The sequence below is a fragment of the Marmota flaviventris genome, chromosome 12 (assembly GCF_047511675.1).
Source record: "Marmota flaviventris isolate mMarFla1 chromosome 12, mMarFla1.hap1, whole genome shotgun sequence".
NCBI lineage: Eukaryota > Metazoa > Chordata > Mammalia > Rodentia > Sciuridae > Marmota > Marmota flaviventris.
In genome coordinates, this window is record NC_092509.1 from 29007016 (window position 1) to 29027749 (window position 20734).

Here is a 20734-nt window from a genome sequence, read left to right on the forward strand (position 1 = left end):
GGCACACAGATTATCATCTAATTCTCACACTATTGTTTTTAGATACAAGTTGATTTAAATGTTATTAAAATCAATATTCACAGGAGATTCAAGATGGTGGGCTAGAGGGAGGCTGAATTCTGTGTCACTCTGTGACCTGGGATTCTAGTAGTGGGAATACTGTTTCTCTGCGAGTTATTAGAGGACCTCCGATACCTGCTCCTGCGTAGGACTCCTGGCCACTTGCCCACACAGGACCATGGACATCAGTACCCGCCTGGGAACCCTGGCCGTCCACCCACTGAAGAAACCCAGCCGCAGCTCCCATGCAGGATACTCAGCAGCTGCCTACACGCAGGACCTCCAGCTGCCACTCCCATGTGGACCCCCATTTATCATCGTGGGGCTCCCCTGGTTGCCTCCATCCTGGGATACTGTAACCACTGCCATAGTCCCCTACACATGGTAGCCTACACTTGGGGACACAGGACAGGGTCTGGAGACAGCCACCAGCCACAACACTGCACACCACAGAGCTGCATCTCTGAACACACCTTCCATTGCCACGACCCGGCTCAACCCAACCCGAATCCCCATCACTGAAAGCAGCCACTCCATCTTGGGACACCTTTGTCGCCATCTTTGGTTGGGGCAATTACCAGCATGGGACACCTGTTGGGGCCTGGAAGCAATATCAAATTACCTGTAGTCCCCAATTCCCCCCCTCCCCTGTAGCCACTAACCCAGCACAGTGCTTGCACCTGCATAGCTCACAGAGCCTGGCCCTGAACTGCCCAATGCAAAACAGCTCTCCGTGGCAAGTGCATAGCCTCCAGAGCTCAACCCACAAGACCTCCAGAGAGAGAGGTTCTGGATTGGGACGTAGAAAGGAAGAGGTGCAGTTTAGAGACTAAACTAGAGACCAGGAATTGTGAGGTCTACAGGCAACATAAGGAGATAAGATCAGGTGCCCACATCACACAAGCAGGCCCCAGAGGAGATCCTTGGGGTGCAGTCTCCCATTGGGGACCAGCAAGTGCTATCCCCCATTCCAAGAGCTATGCCCCCAAACCAAACCTCCCACCCTAATGGCTTTCATCATCCTAGGGTGGAGATACCAGCAAACAACAGACAACCCCACCTATTGGATGAGAAGAGAGGCAAGAAAGATACTGAACTCCAACAAAAGCAATCTTGTATTTTCCTTCAAGATTTTTTCTTTTCTTTTTTCCTTCTTTTTTCTCTCTCTTCTCCTGCCCTCACATTCCCCACATTAGTGAAACCAAGTACTTTTCATGAATTAGGATGCTGAGGACTGGGATGTCTGAATAGTATATTACACTTTTGTTGTATATTCTTTTATCTCCTATTTTTACATTTTTTAATTTTTCTTAATTTTTATATTGTTTGTTTGTTGTGCTCTCTCTATTGTCTTCCCACTTACTTGTCTCCCCAAAATCACTTTATCTCTTTTCTCCTGCTACTAGCCAACTTCTTTTGATTCCTCTTTCAAGCTTCCTAAGATCTCATAACCCTATATCCTCACCTCCTACCTCAGTAACATCTCATCCTACACCCCACCCCTGGTTCTCTCTTTGTCCATCATCAGAAACTGTAGACCCTTTTGCAAACTTATTGTTTATATTGTAGATAATAATTGAACTCAACATTTCTGTATATTGTGACAAAACCATAAACGTCTTAATAGCAGCTATTTGGTTTAAGGCTGTATATTGTTTGTATTGGGATCTGTTAATATTGTTCTTCCCCTTAAAGGAGAGGTATTAGATCCCTACAGGGACACTATAAGCCTACAGGGTAAAAACTTTAACACCTGGGATCCACTGTGCTAGAAAGGAAGACACAAGAACCACATGAAAAATCAAGGGAAGAAAGTGCCCCAAACCACCCAAGATGCTACATTATTAGAATCCATGGCCAGCACAGCAGAAGAAATTATAGAGAAGGAGTTCAGGATGTACATAATTAAAATGCATTTCAATTCATAGTACACATATTTCATGTCTCTGGTTGTACACAAAGTAGAGTCACACCATTCGTGTCTCTATACATGTACCTAGGGTAATGATGACCATCTCATTCCACCATCTTTCCTACCCCCATTCCCCCTCCCTTCCTGACCCTCCCCTTATCCCTAACCCCAAACAAAGTTAAAATTTACCTCATTTGATTCTAATGAGGATTAAACAAGACAGCACACATAACACCAGAGTGTCTGGCACCAATGCAAACTCGAGCAACATCAGTTCATCTTTTCTCTCCAAATCTCTTTCAAGGCAGGCATCTCCTCTCTATCTAATGGTTCCTATTCTCATCATTCTTGTCCCTTTCTGTGTTGCCCTGATGTTTGATTCTGCATCTTGTAGATAGTCACTCCAGTCCTCCAACTTCAATCCTTACCTTCCTCAGAAAATCAAATCTCCACAAAAATTCATTCTGCTGTCATGTATAACAAATTAGAATAAATAAATAAGTTATTTTTTTAAAAAACAATGTACATAATATGGTTCTTCTAGGACTGGGAGAGTACGGAAACTTCAAATGCTGTGAAATACCATGCACCAGGAAATTTTCAAGACTTATATAGTATACACTCTAAAAGGATAATGCTTATAAAGATAATTTCTCTTCTAGATAATGAGAAAGGTACACAAGTTCTGGATGTTGTAGGTTGGTTGTTAAGAGATTCTGAGGCATTTGACTAATGTCCACAGAAAAGGAGACTGTACAGAGAAAAGAGGCTCAGCTGCTGGTAAATGGATAACAGGGACTTCTAGGCTTAGAAAATGTTTAAGGAAGTGTTTTGAAAGTAACACAAGTGGTTAGTTGGAGACAACCATTCCAAGAAATATAAAGCTATCTACTTGGCAAGCTAGAGAGTAGGTCACCCACATAAATTCTTTCACTAAAAATGTTTTACCGCAGTCTTCTGATTATTTTTTTTTATAACAGAAGGCAATGGGAAAATGACATTAAAAATATCTGTGTGAAGAACTGTGTTGGTATGTTCCACTGTATGTTATAACTAAATTAAAATTGGGATAAATAAAAAAACATTCTCAGCATATGTTCCAATGTGGTAAAACAATAGAACCATAGTGTTTCACCTGCAAAGGTGCTGTCCAAGGTATGTGTCCTGCCAGGTATTTGGCCAGATCATTTGTATGTCACATGAAGTAGGGAACACAATACCCTACTAATGTGTAGTAATGGCTCTGTTAAACTAAGGAACTCTCAGGTCAAACCCGTGATTCTATTTGACCAAGAAAAGTGTGATATTAACACTGAGAAGGATTGGGAATGCTTTTCATTCCTCAAGATGCTTTGGGTAATTCTGAATTCTAGTGGAATTTTTAGTTTTGTTTGGCGAAAAATTTGAGTTATTTTGTTTTGAAGCTCTCTCAAGGATATTTTTTAAATGTTTTAGTCAGTGGATTGTAGTTATACATAATAGTGGGGTTCATTTTGATACAATCATACGTGCATGAAATATAATTTGCTCCACTTCAGTCCCCAGTACTTCCCCTTTCCCTCCTCTCCTCTTTCTCCTTACTACCCTTCGTCTACTCGACTGGTCTTCCTTCTATTTATTTACCCCAAGGGTATTAAAGGGTCTTATAGAATAGTTTTTGTAGCAAGCCAAAAGACAAATGAAGTACATTGGAATCATAGGTGAAGCTCAAGGCCATCAATCCAAGTAATTTGTAAACTGTTATATTCTATAAAATTTAAATAGCAGTGATTATTGAAATATGTGTATATCGGTTTAGGACTAGTTCCAATAAAACCCAATTCTAACCCCAACCCCCCAAGAAAGAAAACTATTAAAGGTATAACAAATGCAAGTCATTAATTAATTTGATGGGAGATATATGAGGATGCCCTTGGTTCCAAGAAGTAGGATCCACCATATTAAAAAGACCAAACCAAACGAAATTTACTTGTTCCAGTCTCCAGTGTGAATGGATTCTGTGAGTTTTGTGAGGCATGAAAGCAAGATACTAACTTAATTAACATTTATTGAGAACTTGCTAAATCTCCGCAAGTACAGCAAATACAAGAAGAATTAATCTTGGACATGATCTTGGACCTAAAGGAGTTTATGTCCTACTGAAAGAAGCAAAAATGTACTGATGACTGATGAGACTGGGCCATTCCAGGGGTGTCTTGGAGGGTAGGGTCAGGTGCTGCCTGCTGAAGTATTCCCAGTTGGGGAAGAAGTCAGTGCAATGCCATGTACTACTGTCAAGGAACTCAACCATGGCAAAAGGGAGGCCAGGTCTGAACAGATAAGCAGAGTGGAGAAGCCTTTGTGGATTGTTTTTTACTCTCGTGTGTGTGTGTGTGTGTGTGTGTGTGTGTGTGAGTGTGTGTGTATGTGTTTAAGATTTTAAAGCAATTTCATCATGTATCTATGCTATGGAGAGGGGTGAAGGAGATAAGAAGGGGAATAAGAAGAGAGAGGGAATGAATATTTGGTACAACCAGATCCTGGTATAGATGAGAGCAAGAGAGCGAGAAAACAAGAGAGCCCGGCTGCATGAGAGAGAGAGAGAGAGCTGAAAGATAGTCTTACATTTTTGTTCAATATTTGGATTAAGACATGTCAGGATCTAGAGGTTCAGTGGTAGAGTGCATGGAGCAAAAACAGGGCCCTTCATTCTAACTGTAGCACCCCCCAAAATAAAACAAAACAAAATTTAAAAAGAATTGTTTTCAAAATGTACTTTCAAAATAAATTCTCAATAAGCCTAAATATTTCAAATAAAGGTGACTCATGTACCTATAATTTGTCTTTAACTTAGGTTAGAACATCAGTTCCAATTAGTAAACATAAAACAAAATAATGAAATTCATATTTAATATTGAAGAATATTAAATATGATTCTTTTTGACCTAATGAAATAATTTAAAAAACTTAATATGACAGCTTTGCCAAATGCTATTCAAGTAAGTCACTGCTTTTTCTCTAAGGAAGAATATTTTTGAAGGTGAATCAGAAATTACACATTGTACCCTGATAATGTACCATTTAATGGCATTTGCATCAAATCCATTATCTTGTGTGCTGTTGCCTAGCTACTGGAATTCTGAAGTTTAATGCATTTTAGATGGATATTGAAATTTCAGACAGAATTTCAACTATGCATTCTCCAGAAAGAGAAAGTGTTAGACATACCTGTTTACTTAAATTTCAAAGGGAATTTCTTTGTTTGCAAGGGCCAAACTTCCTAGGTTATGGAGAAGAATTACAACTTTCACTGAAGGACTTTGAACATTGCATATGAAGTCACAGTAAATTCATGCTAGGTTTTGTTGTTGTTTTTACTATGGACATGGAGAAAAGAAAACCTTTCCTTTGTTTTTGTAAAGACAGATTTTAAATCTATGGTTTAGGTCCTGCTTCATCTGTACAATTTTGCATATAACATACATGCATGCATCTTTAGTGTAAGTACCTGAACTTACCTGTTCCCATGTGAATACATGTTGATTAAAATAATACTGAATTTGTTCATTTGCAATGTTAATGCACAGCTGCTCAAAGGAATTTTTTCTGAAATTTTCAAAGCCAAATATATCAAGTATGCCGATGCTCAGCTCATCACCATTCCCACTGGAAAAATTAAAGTGGTATTATTTTGACTTTTTGTTTATTTCATTTGGAGGTAATGCAAAGCAGGGTAAAGTTCCCATTTGTGATTGAGCTAAGAAACTACCTTCAGGATATACAATTAAACTTAGCTTAAAACTTTCTCTCCATAGAAAATAAAGATAATGGAGGCAACATTAATTTTAATATAGAAATAGAATAATATTTTCCTTGTACTACAGAAACCACTCCTACATTCTTATATACTTAAACAAAAGGAAAAAACAAAACAGGTTTTACCTATGAGCTGTAAGTATCAAGTCACAGCCCTGAGTGAATCAGAAATCATAGGTACAACCTGGCAGACACTGAGAACACAGCAAGCATTCTATCAAAACTACACCAGAAAAGCAAAAATTCTGCTAAGGACTATATTTAGTTTTTCATTTTAGGAGAATAATTTTTAAAATCTTACTAAAATGATCTTAGTTATGTGGAAGAATTGTTATCTAGTTTTGGTTTATTTGCTTATAATTTTTTAAAATATAGAATAAATGGTAACATGGAGAAAGATAAAAAATATATCAGGATTCATCTTACAATACTGTAAAATACTATTTCACAACTGAACACTTCAAATGCATTTTCTTTCTGCTGTTCCATGTGTTTACTTCTGTTCACTAGAGGTGACTATTTGGTCAGAAAGTTTGCTCCTCTACCAAGAAATAGATGCACTGAAAGTTATTTTCATATACATTTCAAAAGGAAAGTACCAAAGCTTCTCTTCATGTTCACCTTTTATACAGTGCAGGTCACGCTCAGTGCTGTGAGGATATGACTTGGAAATGACAGCTAGCCACTGAAGAGTGCTTCTACATTTGGAGACAGAGGCAGCACTGAGTGAGGAATGCTTTAAAAGTGTGATAGGTTGGACAGAAGGACAGCCACATATTTCCGAAAGTTTCTTTTCTGAATAGTGAGTATTATTCTATATGATTATATGTCAGTGTAAGACAGACATTGTTAAGATTTATGCTGGTTTAGAAAAAAATATTATTTTACAATCTCTTTGCCAGATAGGTAAGTATTTAGCTTACTTAACAATAATGTGTTAAACCCAAGTTGGACCTTAGAAATCATCTAGTTCAGGGATTCTTAAAACAGGACCTGCTACTAGCCTTCAAGGGATATGGAATCACAACTGTGTGAAATATCTCGGTGGGTATATACAAATGTAGGCACCTTTTATTTTGGAATGAAGGACAGAGACAGTTTTCAGGAGATTATTAAAAGGCTCCAAGATGCCTACCAACCATTAAAACTTGGCTGGGGGTGGGGCGGTGATGCACACCTGCAATTCCAACTACATAAAAGACTGAGGCAAGGGAGATCACAAGTTCAAGGTTGTTTGGGCAATTTAATGAGACTCTGTCTCAAAGAACAACAACAACAACAAAATGGCTGGAGATATAGCCCAGAGTTGTAAAGTACCCCGGGGTTCAATCACCAGTACTACAAAGCACAACAACAAAACCCACTGATTTGTATTTCAGTGCCCTTATATAACAGCAAATGAGGAAGAGATCCAGAAAAAATGAAGTCATGTGTCTAGTGTCACCTAAGTTAATGGCAAAGCCTTGCATAGAACATGGGTTCTCCACAATCTCAGTGTAAATCTTGACAGAACTGAACAACACTATTTCAATTAGATTTATTTTAGTTTATTGAACTTTTTGCAAAAAAGTCTAAACTTTGGGTAGTTTTCATTAGTGTATGGAAAAAAAAGTTACTAGTTTGTGATGGCTATAGTAGAATTTTTGGCAGATCACCCTGCTGGGTACCATCTAGTAGTAAACATGCAGATAGAGGGTACCTAACAAGATGAGGTCAAGTCTCTAAATATTTTAATTACATAATGTAGACTATACCTACGGTAAAAAAAAAAATTCCTGAATTTTTACACTTTTATGTGAATGCCTAACATCACAGAGATGGCTGGCTACAAATGAACCTACAAACCATTGCTATCATTAAATCATGGGCAAGCTGGGTTGTGCTTTGTGAACTCAGCTATGGTAAGGTAGAGTTCAGTAGGCAATTACAGAAGCAATTCTGAGGAATAAAAACATGGAGGGAATAATAGATTATCTTTTAGAGAATTTGGATAATATAGTATGGGATATATTTTAGTGGAAAAATAATAAACTGCAAGTTTGCAAAGTGTATAAAATGATCTTTTGTGCTTAACCAATAGGTGTGAATTAGGTCACCTTGAGGCAGGCATCCATTTGGCTTTTCTGCTTACAAATTTCCAAAATTTGTATAATTTATAGCAAAACAAAGATTTAGGTGTAAATGTAAGGGACTCCAGTCAATGTTGGCTACAATTACATTGATTTTATATTTTATTTTGAGACAGGGTCTTGCTCAGTTGCCAGGGCTGGCTTCAAACTTGGGATCCTCAGCCTCCAGGGTAGCTGGGATTACAGGCATACTCCACAGATTACCTTTATTTATAAGATGAGGTGCTCGGAAGGTTGTAGACTTAGGGTTAGAGATCATTAGTGATGTCATATTCTCACTCTGCCATTCTCTAGTGCATTTCTAAGACAAATTTCTTGGGAGCTCATAACATCTGCTCTTATAGGGTTATAGTGAGAATTAAAATGTGAAAAAAGTTTTCCTTTAAGATTTCATTTAAATCTCAAAAATAAAGAACTGCTGAACTGGCATTTTATATAACATGGTATATTCTTCATGGTGTACCTTCTAATTAAAGGAACATATTAATAGTAATGTCAGATTTTTTAAAAATCACTTTCTATTGGTGATTATTCATGCTGCTATAGTTTTTATATTACAGCAGCTAAAAACTTTTACAGTCATGGCCAAAGAAGGTGGTGCTATTAGGAAACAAAGCATATCTTGAAATATAACTTTGAAAATCAAATTGTATCAATTAGAAACATCTTCAAAGGGACTTACACAAATCAGAAAATTACAAAATAGACGCATCAGCTGACATTTTGGGGAAAAGTTTGTACAGAAATTTTTACCTTGGCAAGGTATCATGTTTCAACAAACTGTTAATGCGATTGACTATCCAACTGAAGAGACGTCCATATAAAGTTTTAGCCATGGCATCTCTGACATCAGAAGCTTTTTCTACAGTGTTGGGTCTGATAATTGTTTCTCCTCTTGTGATCACACAGTGGGAGGTGAGAGCGTCCTGCAGCTCATCTGCCTGAATGCAAAGCAAAGAGGCAGCTGTAAGATAAATAGATGTAGAAATCACGTCAATAGATCACTTTCAGCAAAATAAAAATGTCTTAATTCATCTTAAATATATGGATAGTTTATAGTATAAGAATAAGTTAATGTTCAACAGTAGTCTTGTGTCTCTGTGGATCATTTTTCTCTCCTCATCTTCACTGGTCTGACTGTGTCTGCTGCAGACTGACATACCCTAAACCAAATGGGCTGACAAAGTGAAATGGCTGCACCAACTAGTGAGTGGTTATTGATGTGTTGTCAAGCATAACTTCATGAAGTATGCTAACTGATCTTAAAGCACAGCAAGGAGATTTGGTGTAATTTTGATACCATTATTATATACTTATTTTTGAAATGTAGAAATTAATTGGAAGGTTACTTAGACTTTGGGAGGCATACCCAAGCAAGTGGATAAGAACTACAATAGAAGGAGCATATACTTAAATATTGACGTTCATGTATCTCTGACCAGGATTCTTCTTAGCTTCATATTTCAAAATCACTCAATTTTGTTACCACTTAATGTCAGGGATGGGGACACAGCTCAGTGGTAGAGTGTTTGTCTAGTGTACATAAGGTCTTGGTTTAAAGCCCAGTACCAGCAACAAAACAAAAAACTTTTTGCCCAAACTAATATTTTTTAAACATTAAATGACAAATAAATATTATTTTAAATTAGTAATGCTTAAAGTCAGTGGATTAATATAATTTTAACCCAAATTAGTACATTACAGGATATTTTTTTCAAGTTAGTTGTTTTCTTTTTTAAATACTTTGAGCATTTTGGATCTATTTTAGCAATATTGACAAGATGTTTCTTCATTATATGGCTAAGATTATTAAACTCTATCTTAAACAAAAGTCTTTTTTTTTTAACACTCCACAAGTAATACAGGATCACTGCAGAAATTTTACCATCAAAGTTGACATTCTTCATTTCTTTCCTTTGTGACATGTTTATTGCCATTATTCTGCATACTCTATCTTAATAAAACATCTTAAGCATTGCTAATTTTGATGAATATTGTTAACAAATATGATTTTAATGTGTTGTATAACATTCTGACATGTATTATAATACATTAATATTTTTAAATTGTAGGATGTTTAGGTTATTTTCATATGTTAATAATGATAACAATACTGGGGTCAATATTTTGGGCACAAAAATTGTAATTTATTCAAACTATCTGAACATATCTAAGCTTTTTGACATATATTGCTTAAGTGTTTTTCAAAAACTGGATCAATTACACTGCTATCACTCAAATGAAAGACCAAGAATTTCAACACAATCTTCTGGGTACTGTGGATTATCATTTTTAAGAATAGCCAATTTGAGAGGAAAACATTGTCTTCTTAATATTTGGTTTAAATTGATTCCTAGAAGCTGAACACTTTTTCTTTCATTTTTATTTATTATTTGTGGTTTTAATTTTGTAAACTGCCTTCTCTCATTGACATGTTCTGCTTTTCCCAATTTATGAGAGTTCTTTAAAACTTAAAGAGAGTAATGTTTTGATATGTTTGTTGCAAATATTTTTCTCTGCAATTTTCTTTATGTTTTATTTACTATTAAATAGTTTTAATTTTTAGGTAGTGAAATAGCCATTTTTTAAGAAAATCATTTCTGCTTCTGGTTTTCTGAACATAAACTTCTTCATGTGGTTTTTCACGTCAGGATTATATGAATGCAATTCATTTGGTATGTTGATGATTTTTCATTTTTAAATTTATGTACATTTAGAATTCATTGTGGTATATGATGTTTGAGAAGGATTCAAATATCCCCTCTCCCAAATGGTTAGTCAGTTGGCTGTCCCTTGTTTTAGTCAGCTTTTTCACTGCTGTGACTAAAGGGCCCAACAAGCACAATTATAGAGGAGGAAGAGTTTATTTGAGGGTTCATGGTTTCAGAGAAGGCTGGCTCCATTCCTCAGGCTTGAGGTGAAGCAGAACATCGTGGTGGGAGAGTGTTGCAGAGGGAAACAGCTCATATCATGGTGATCAAGAAGCACAGAGACAGACACCACTCTTCAGATACAAAATATTTACCCTATAGCCACATCCCCATTAACCACTTCTTCCAGCTACATCCCACCTGTCTCCAGTTACCACCAGGGACTGATTCAGCTAATTAGGTTAAGATTCTCACAACCCAATCATTTCTCCTCCGAACCTTCTTGCATTGTCTCACACTTGAACTTTTGGGGGACACCTCACATCCAAACCATAATATCCCCACGATGCAGATTCCCTACTGATTTGCAATGCCATTTTTGGTACTTTTAGTTGGATCTTTTTCTAAACATTGTTTCCCACCAATCTATCTACTTTTATTTTCGTATTGCCCATTCATCTGACTTATTTATCAATCGTCTGCCACAGGCCAGACATTTCACCTGGTGACACACTGCTAGGTACAATGCTTCAAAAACAAAGTTGCAAACTTGATGATCTTTATCCAGAATAATTGGAAGGCTAATCAAGCAGTTTAACTGGGAAGAGAGAGGGAGGAAGAGGAAGAGGAAGAGAGGAAAGGGGAGGGGAAGAGAGAGGTGGAGAGGGAAAGGAAGACAGAGAAAAGAGGTAGAAGAAAGGAGGAGAAAGAAGAGAAAGATCGAGAGCCCACTGACAAGTCAGTTAAGTGGTTTTTTTAATGAACTGCAGCAGATAACCTGGAGAAGATTGGTTCCTGTTGTAGAGCCAACAATTGGGAGGTCACTTAATTCAGGTAAGGGGTAACAGTTGAAGCTTGGATGTTGTCTTGGCGGAGAACGGTGAAGATAAAGAGAAGTAATCAAATTTCACAGACCTTTATAGGATGGTATAGACAGAACCACTGCTGGATTGAAACAATGCATTTGTGAAACCATTTGGAATGTGGCTTTTGTTGGAGATAATTATTTTTAAGTTTAATTATGAACAATTTTAAGGTAAATTAGCAAAATTTCTTTATTCCACAAGTGGCTATTCAGAAAGTGGCTCGATTAATTTTCATTCTATTCATGTTAATATTAATATTAACGTTTTTTGATCTATGACTTTCCTGATATATAGAACTAGATTCTCAATCATCAAAATCATTTTTTAGTTTGGTTGTTTATAAGTGTTTTCTTATCTACAACTGTTTTGGTTTGGATCTTAAATGTCTTAAATGTCCCCAAAGGCCCAAGTGCTAAAGGATTAGTGGCCAATCTATGGTGCTATTAGGAGGAGGAGGACGAGCCTTCAGAGGTGAAGTCTAGTGGAAGGCAGTTAGATCATGGGGGTGTGCCACTGAAGGATATATTGGGACCCCAGCCTCTTCCTCTGTCTCTTTTTTCTTTCTGGTCACCATGAGATGAGCAGCTTTGCTTCACCACATGTTCTCTGCCATGATGTCCTACCTTGCCACAGCCACATAAGCAATGGGTCAATCAACCATGGATTGAGCCTCTGAAACCATGAGCCAAAATACAACATTCTTCCCTTTTAAGCTGATTTTTCTCAGATATTTGTCATAACAGCAGAAAGCTAACACAACCACCTAACATTATTGCATCTCATTCTGTTGGGTGTTGATAATGCTTCCAGTTATGAGCAGATGGTAATAATTTAATTTTATCAATGGAGTTGTCTGGTTATTTTTTTTCACTTTGATAACTTATTATCTCATGCTCCAATCAAATTAGTTTATAAATGGAAGATGAGAACCAGTTTCTTCAAGATTTCCAAGTACATGCCAATCACGGCATGCAAACTTTAAACCCTTGATCTACTCCATTATCAAGTTTGTTCCAAATGCACAACAGGACACAAATGACACTCTGAAGGACAGGTTGAGATTAGGAGATTTTCACATTTGGCCCTCTGAATTACCTTGAAACATCTGGTTCTGTTCCACAATGAGTATAATTCAGGAACAAATATACATGAAAATATGTATCATGATACTTAAGGCTAGGCCTAGAACTTATAACAAATAAGAATTATGGGGACATATGCCAATATTATAAATAAAAGAATAGGGTATCTTTTAAGTAGAAAAAAAGCTGTGCCACTGGAATTATTAGTGGGATACCTTAAATTATTGGAATAATTCGTCAACCTCTGTTTTTAAGAGAAAACTTGATTTGAAGCAAGTACCACGATGTGCTTTTGTAAGCTAAGTAACTGAAAAATTAATTAACCCAGGATAAATGGGTATACAAAATTCATCTAGGAAGAAAACAAAGGTTTTATTACTTATAAAATGATAAGTTTTAAATACATGATATGACAAGTTTCTTTTGCATATCAATTAACTAAATTTTACCCACATTTTCACATCAAAATATAAACAGCTCCTAACTTAGTCAATAAAAGCTTTATGTTCAGAAATGTTTTCTACAGTTATCAGTTCACATGCATGAAGATGTTTTAAATAATGGAGTTTAAAAATTTCACTTTACACAAATTGAATCTTAGTATCTTCTTAAGGATTCCATATAAGCATAATTGCTTGGAATTATCCTTATGTGACATCAAATAAGACTTGAGAAAGTTCGGTTTTGCATAGAAGACAATAAAACTCACAGTTCTCCAGAGCTGCATGATTGCAAATGTAGCTTTTGTCAATCTGGTGTTCAGTGGCCACAGAAGAAAATTCAATGTTTCCAACATTTAAGATGGCAGCGAGTATGCTGTATACACTTCCCAGTTGCTGAAACACACCATAGAAATGTAAGTTAGCATCATTCTTCTCTTGACTACAGCAAGGTGGTGACTATGGCTGGGAGCAGCTGGAGAAGAAAGCCTCAGGTTCCAACATGAGAGGTCCTCCCACAGACTGTGGTGTCAGACTAAGAGACACAAGTAGGCAAGATCCATGCAGGCTTGCCCTCATTTTCTATTCTGAATTTAGAGGTGAGAACAGTGCCTGTTACCAAATAAGTACCTAAAATGTCTTATGAATGAAGATATGAATAAAAAATAGAAACGAGCTCTCAGAGGAAACAGAAATATTCATTAGGTTATAGATAAACCTATCCTTGTGAAACCTTAGAACTTAGTGTGGTTGTTACCATATGTACATTTTCATGACATCATTTAACAGAGGCTATGTGCCTTGATGAAGAAGAGTAAGAAAAGAAAAATATAAAGATCCTGTCACCCAAGTCAATGGATATATATGACTTCAGGATAGGCATGAAAACTTTGGACCATTGCTTAGAGTTTATAGTTGTCATCACTTCTTTAATGTAAATTCATACATAATGTAGATTGAAAACATTCAGAAACACATATATACATACATATGACTCTTTTTAAGGTGCTGGAGGAATTTTGCCAAGGAACCTGATAATTCTAGGTGTTATTCCAACTATGTTCATGGTGAAGTCAGGTAAAGAGACAAAATCCTTTATTGTTTTTTCAGGTTGATGTATTTATTCTAGCCCAGTTCCCACACTTAATAAAAACGATTATTTCATCTACTCTGACATTCCAAGTCAGGATGAACATTGGCTATAAAAAATATCTTCAAGGGTATTTATTCATTCATAAATAGCACACACATAGGGGCTGGAGATATAGCTCAGTTGTTAGAGTGCTTGCCACACATGCACAAGGCCCTGGGCTCAATCCCCAGCACCACACAAAAAAGTGTATACACACACACACACACACACACACATATTTCTGTCCAATATTTATGCCAGGCACCATTGTAGTCACAGAAGATTCAGTAGCAGTAGCAGGAAGACTAAGGATTTTTATTTCCCTCTCTCTGATATTCTGTAACAAAACACTGATTTGGATTGAAGCTGGAAGTTCAGAAGACAGAAAAACGGTACAGGCTGCAAGGAGTGAGACAATAAGAAAATAAGCAAATAGGTAAACAAGACACTTCAATGCATAAAAGAGCCTATGAATAAAACAAAACAGAAAGTTGCAATGAAGAGTGACTGCAAGGGTGGGGGGGTGGGCAGGAAGGGCCTTTCCAGTTGGAAGTCAGGGAATGCTGCCCTCATTGGAAGTGACACTGAAGCTGAGGCCTGAGTGATGGGAAGGGGCCTGCTATGAAAGGAACTGGAAACAGACTACCACATTCAGAGGGAACCAGAGCTAAGCCCTTCCTTGAGCAAAGAAGGAAGATCTGCATGGAACTGGAGGAGGGAGAGGGAAGGGAAAGAATGGTATGATAAGGATCTGGAAGGGTGAGCACAGGCCAGATCACCTGGGCTCTCTGGGGTTTGGATTTTATTCTAATTACCGCAGCACTAACCCCCTTAGAGATTTCAAAGCGGGGAGCAACATCTCTGTTCTATTTTACATTTATGAGTCCGGCCACTCTGTGGAGTTAATGGCAGGCAAGATGGAGAGTCAGGAGGCAACTGCAGTAATCTGGGTGAAAGATGACGGTGATTTGGGATAGAAAGAAAAGATGGAGAGGATTAAATGGACTGGGGTATATTTTGGAAGCAGAACAATAGATATGCCAAGAGATAAGGTCTGAATCACTTTTCCAAGAAAATCCTCCTGGTAAGGAATTGCCATCTGTCATGTGCATATCTGCCAGTGAAGTGACCAGCATGGGCTTCTGTGGCTTTTAGGTGGAGAAATTAATACAGATTTGATATTCTGCTGTATTTTTTTTTTACTCAATGAAATCCATAATAAGAATATTCCTTTCAACAGTTTGTTGAAAACTGCTCTTTCAAAACTTTGCGTGTGTTTGTCTATTACACATTAGAAAGTCAAGGTGTATAAACTCCAAAGTTGTATTTTTGACAGCATTTAGAGATTCATTATAGAGAACTACATGCTGAATAATTCCTATTCAATTGTGAGTATGACTGCAAAATTTTTCTGAACTGTGGGGCTCTCCTTGATGTTCTATAATAAGAACATGGATCTGGATTGAAGCTATAGGTTCAAAGACAAAAACAAACAAACAAACAAAAAAACCCCAGGAAAACAAAAAACAAGGCCGTGGCTCAGTGTGCCTTGCCAGTCGATGCATGGGCCTCAAAGGACCTTGGCCTCAGTCACAGGCATGGTCTTCACCAAGGGAGCAGTTGAGTTATCTGTGACCCAACAACGCATCACCTCTGTGGCTGACCATCACCAAAGAGACTCAAGTAATTATTTTTCATTAGAGAATTATAGTTATGCACAGTAGTTGAGTTCATTTTGCTAAACATACATGCATGGAATCCGATTTGCTTCATTTCAGTCCTGGGTGCCCCTGCTTTTCCCCCCTTCCTGCATTCTCCTACCTCTACTCTATTGATTTTCCTTTTGCTCATTCATTTATTTTTGATTGATGCTTTACACAGTTACATAAAAGCAAAATTCACTGTGGTATATTTATATGCACATGTAGTGTGATGTTTTAAAATTCATTCTACATTTCCTCCCCTTACCAGTTCCTCCTCCCTTCCTCTCCGTCTCCTTCTTCTACTTCACTGAACATCTTTATATCTTTATGATATCTGATCCCCCACCCTCTTCTCCCTTATTTTACTGGGGTTTCTTCAAGTGAAAGAAAAACATTTGACCCTTTATTTTCTGAGTCTGACTTATTTCACTCAGCATGAAGTTCTCCATTCCCATCCATTTACTACAAAATGCCCTACTAAATAAAACTCCACTGTGTGTATACACCACTTTTTTTACTCTATTCATCTACAGACGGGCATCTGGTCTGGTTCCTTAATTTGGCTCTTGTGAATTGTGCTGTTATAATTGTGCTGCTATATTGATGTGGCTGTATCACTACAGTATGCTGACTTTAGTTCTTTTGGATAAATATCAAGTAGTAGGATAGCTGGGTCTCCTAGTTTTTTGGAGAATCTCCATGCTGCTTTCCAGAGTGGTTGTACCAATTCATAGTCCCACCAAAAATACATGGATGTACCTTTTCTCCACATCCTCACCAGCATTTATTATTATTTGTATTCTTGACAGGTAGGAAATGAAACCTTAGTGTAGATTTGATTTGCATTTCTTTGATTGCTAGAGATTCTGAACATTTTTTTCACATATTTGTTGGTTATTTGTGTTTCTCTTTTGAGAAGTATTTGCTTAGTTCTTTTGCCCTTTTATCGGTTGGGTTATCTATCTGTTGTTCTTGGCATTAAGGTTTTTGAATTCTTTATATATATTCTAGTTATTTGCTGAGGAGTAGCTGGCAAAGATTTTCTCCCATCCTGTAGGCTCTTTCTTCATGTTCTTAATTGTTCAATTTGCTGTGCAGAAGCTTTTAATTTGATGGCATCCCATTTACTGATTCTTGGTTTTATTTCTTGAGCTTTAGGGAGTCTTGTTGAGAAAGTTGGTGCCTGCACCAATATTATGGAGTAATATTGGTCCTGTTTTCTTCTTCTAGCAATCAAAAGGTTTCTGGTCTAATTCCTAAGTCTTGAATCCACGGTGATTTGGCTTTTATGCCAGATGATAGGGATCTAGTTTCATTCTTCCACATATGGCTACTCAGTGTTTCTAGTACCAAAGGCTCTCTTTTCTCCAACATATGTTTTTGGATCCTTTGTCAAATATCAGATAACTGTGAGTATGTACATGGGTTTGTGTCTGTGTCTTCCATTCTATTCCCTTGGTCTTTATGTCTATTTTTATGCCAATACCATGCTGTTTTTGTTACCGTAACTGTGTCATATAATTTGAGATCAGGTATTGTGACGTTTCCTGCATTGCTTTTCTTGCTCACTATTGCTTTGGCTCTTCTGGGTCTTTTATTCTTCCAGATGAATTTAAGGACTGTTTTGTTTTCTATTTCTGTGAAGAGTGTCATTGGTATTTTTATGGGGGTTACATTGAATTTGTATATTGCTTTTGGTAGTATGGCCATTTCAACAATATTAACTCTGCCTATCCAAACACATGGGAGGTCTTTCCATCTTCTAAGGTCTTCTTCAATTTCTTTCTACAGTTTTCTATAGTTTCCATCGTAGAGATCTTTCACCTCCTTGGTCATTATTTCCCAAGGTTTTGTTTTTGTTTTTTGAGGTTATTGTCAATGGGATGGTTTTTCTGATTTCTTTCTAAGATGAATTGCCATTGGAATATAGGAAAGCTATTGATTTACGAAGGTTGATCTTGTATCTTGCTACTTTACTGAATTCATTTATCATCTCTAGAAGTCTTCTGGTGAAATTTTTTTGGGGGTCTTCTAGATATAGGATCTTGTCATCAGAAAACAGAGATAGTTTGATTTCTTTTCTTGTTTGTATTTCTTTACTTTTTTCCTCTTGCCTAAAGAGTTGGGAGAACTATATTGAACACACGTGCTGAGAGTGGACAGCCTTGTCCACCTTGGTCTATTGCTTTCTTTCCTTGATGCGTCTTTGTGGTGTCAGGGTTATACTGGCTTCATAGAATGTATTTCAGAATGTTTCTTCCCTTTCCATTTCATGAAATACTTTGAGACAGAGTGGCATTAGTTCTTCTTTAAGAGTCTGATAGATCTCAGCTGAGAATCCATCTGGTCCCAGGCTTTTATTTACTGGAAGACTTTTAATTGTGGTTTCAATTTCATTACTTGTTAATAGTCTATTTAGATTTTCTATGTCTTTCTGGTTCAATTTGGTCAGGTCCTACATATTCAGAAAAATTATCAAAGTCTTCTAGATTTTCCAGCTTATTGGAATGTAAATTTTCAAAATAGTTTCTAGTGGTCCTCTGGACTTCAAAAGTGTCTCTAAGTGATATCTCCTATTTTTCCCCATTTCCGATTTTGTTGATTTCTATTATTTTTCTTGCTGTTGATTTCTATTTTCATTATATTATGATATGGTTCTATTTCATGTCTAATTTAATTTGAAAATATGTTTTTTCTGATAATGATGTGATTAATACAATGAAGATAAAGCTGTTGTTTATGAACTGGAGTGCAGAAAAAATATGGCATTTCATCAGAAAGCATAAGCAATGATTAAATACAAATGGTAGAGATGTTTGTGTATTGAATTTCAAATCCTACCTACCCAAATTTTTGTAAAAGTTGTTCAAAGAGGCTCTGATGAACACTGGGTAGGAATGATACCTGAAAGATGCCTAGTAGAGTGTGTGATACACTGGGTCACACAGCTAAATGACCGCTGAAATGTTGAACTTGGGACTCCTGGCAGACAGGACAGAGCACAGCTCTGAGAAATAATCAAGACCTCTGACTTGGATTAAATTCCTATACAGCAGTGGTTTTAAACTGGAGGTGGTGGGGAGGGAGAAATGATTCTGCCCCAGGGAACATTTGGGAATATCTGGAAACAGTTGACATTTTAGGGTATCTTGAGCTACTAGCCTTTAGCAGGTAGAGGTCAAGGATGCTGCTCAATGACCAACACTGCACAAGTGAGACCTCACAACAAAGGATTACCTGGCCCTAAATGTGCTGAGGTTGGGAAACTGTCATATGAATAATCAGGATCTAGACCTGGACAAAGTCTCAAATTCCCTGTCCCAAAGAAAGGTCCTGAACTTTCAGCCTTCGATCCCCACAGTAGGAAAATATAAAAGTAAGAAAAGAAGTATTGAATTAAGTCAAGTTCATAATACCCATTCTGGGTTAGCCTGTGTCCCCCATACTTCATATGTTAAAGTCCTAAGATACAGAGCCTTCAAATGTGACCTTATTTGGAAACAGGGTCACTGCAGATGCCATTAATTAAGATGAGGTCATGTTGGAGTAGGCTGGGTCCCTATTCCAACAGGACTGATGTCCTTTTAAAAAAATACCCCATGAAGGAGAGACACACAAGGTGAATACTATGCGAAGATGGGTGAAGGCAGAGGGCTGGGTGATACATATACAGTATGAAGAATGCCAAGGTCATCAGAGAACCACCAGGAGAAGCAAAGAACAGATTGTCCATTACAGTCCTCAGAAGCCAACCCTGCTGAGATATTGATCTCAGACTTCTAATCTCCTGTACTGTCAACAATAAATTCCTGTTGTTAAAGCCACTTAGTTTGTGATACTTTGTTATGGCATCCCTAGAAAACAAATACAGGATCGATGCTTTTTTTTTAATCAAATATATGAAGAAGATATCTAATTGCGAATATTTTCTTTTACTTTGAAAGGCTTGAAACCTTTAAAAATATCAGAGACATAGTAATCTGATAATTTTTGTGACTTAAAATTAAATGCTTATTTGACGTGACATGGTTTTAATTTGAAAAATATAACATAACTTGATTGGAAATTGCCTTCAAGTGTGTAAGGTGACTTGATTTACTACATTAATAATTTTGAATTATTAGATTTTTAGGGTTAATAAGTTTAAGTGCTTACAGAGAGTTAGTTAAATAATTAGGACGTTTAGGGCATGTTTATCCATCTTGTAAGCCAGCACGGTCAGAGTGAATAAAAAGTAATCTAAGCAGAACTTTCAAGCTCAAGGAAAAAACTAGACACTTGGTTTAAAAGTCATTAATATACTGAATTAAGTAAATACAAGTGACTGTAAATAGTCCTTTTTGAGTACAAATGTGACTTCTTTGAGCAGCAAAAAACAACTATCACTGTACAAATATAATGAATCAATAAAAACGTTTTTAAAAACTACCAGAACAGCCTACACTTCGCTTCATGATTATCCATGACGTTCAAGGTCAGGTTCAGATTCACAAACATGATCGGTGCACACACTCGCCTCTGAAATTATGTTCCTAACCAGTTTCCTTGCCTCCGGTCTTGCCCTTCTCCAATCCATCCTCTACATGGCTCTCAGAGAGATTTCTTTTCTAGCAGGCAAATCAAGGCATCTTAAGTCTCCAATTAAAATCTTTCCATGGGCCCTCTTCCCTTAGGGATCAAGTTCCAGCTCCTCACACAGGCATGCAGGGGAGAATTCTGCATCTTCTTGTGCCTATCTCTCTGTT

The 20734-nt window shown here is 37.0% G+C and overlaps 1 protein-coding gene across 1 annotated transcript in view; it reads right to left on the minus strand.

Moving 5' to 3' along the window:
* Myo3a (myosin IIIA) overlaps positions 1 to 20734 on the minus strand; it is a 199550-nt gene that overhangs the window by 69375 nt on the left and 109441 nt on the right. The window contains exons 16-18 of the mRNA XM_027953097.2: positions 13424 to 13550; positions 8650 to 8860; positions 5470 to 5617 (exon numbers count right to left, since the gene is read on the minus strand). Coding sequence (XP_027808898.2) covers positions 5470 to 5617; positions 8650 to 8860; positions 13424 to 13550 — 486 coding nt within the window. The remainder of the gene's footprint in view (positions 1 to 5469; positions 5618 to 8649; positions 8861 to 13423; positions 13551 to 20734) is intronic.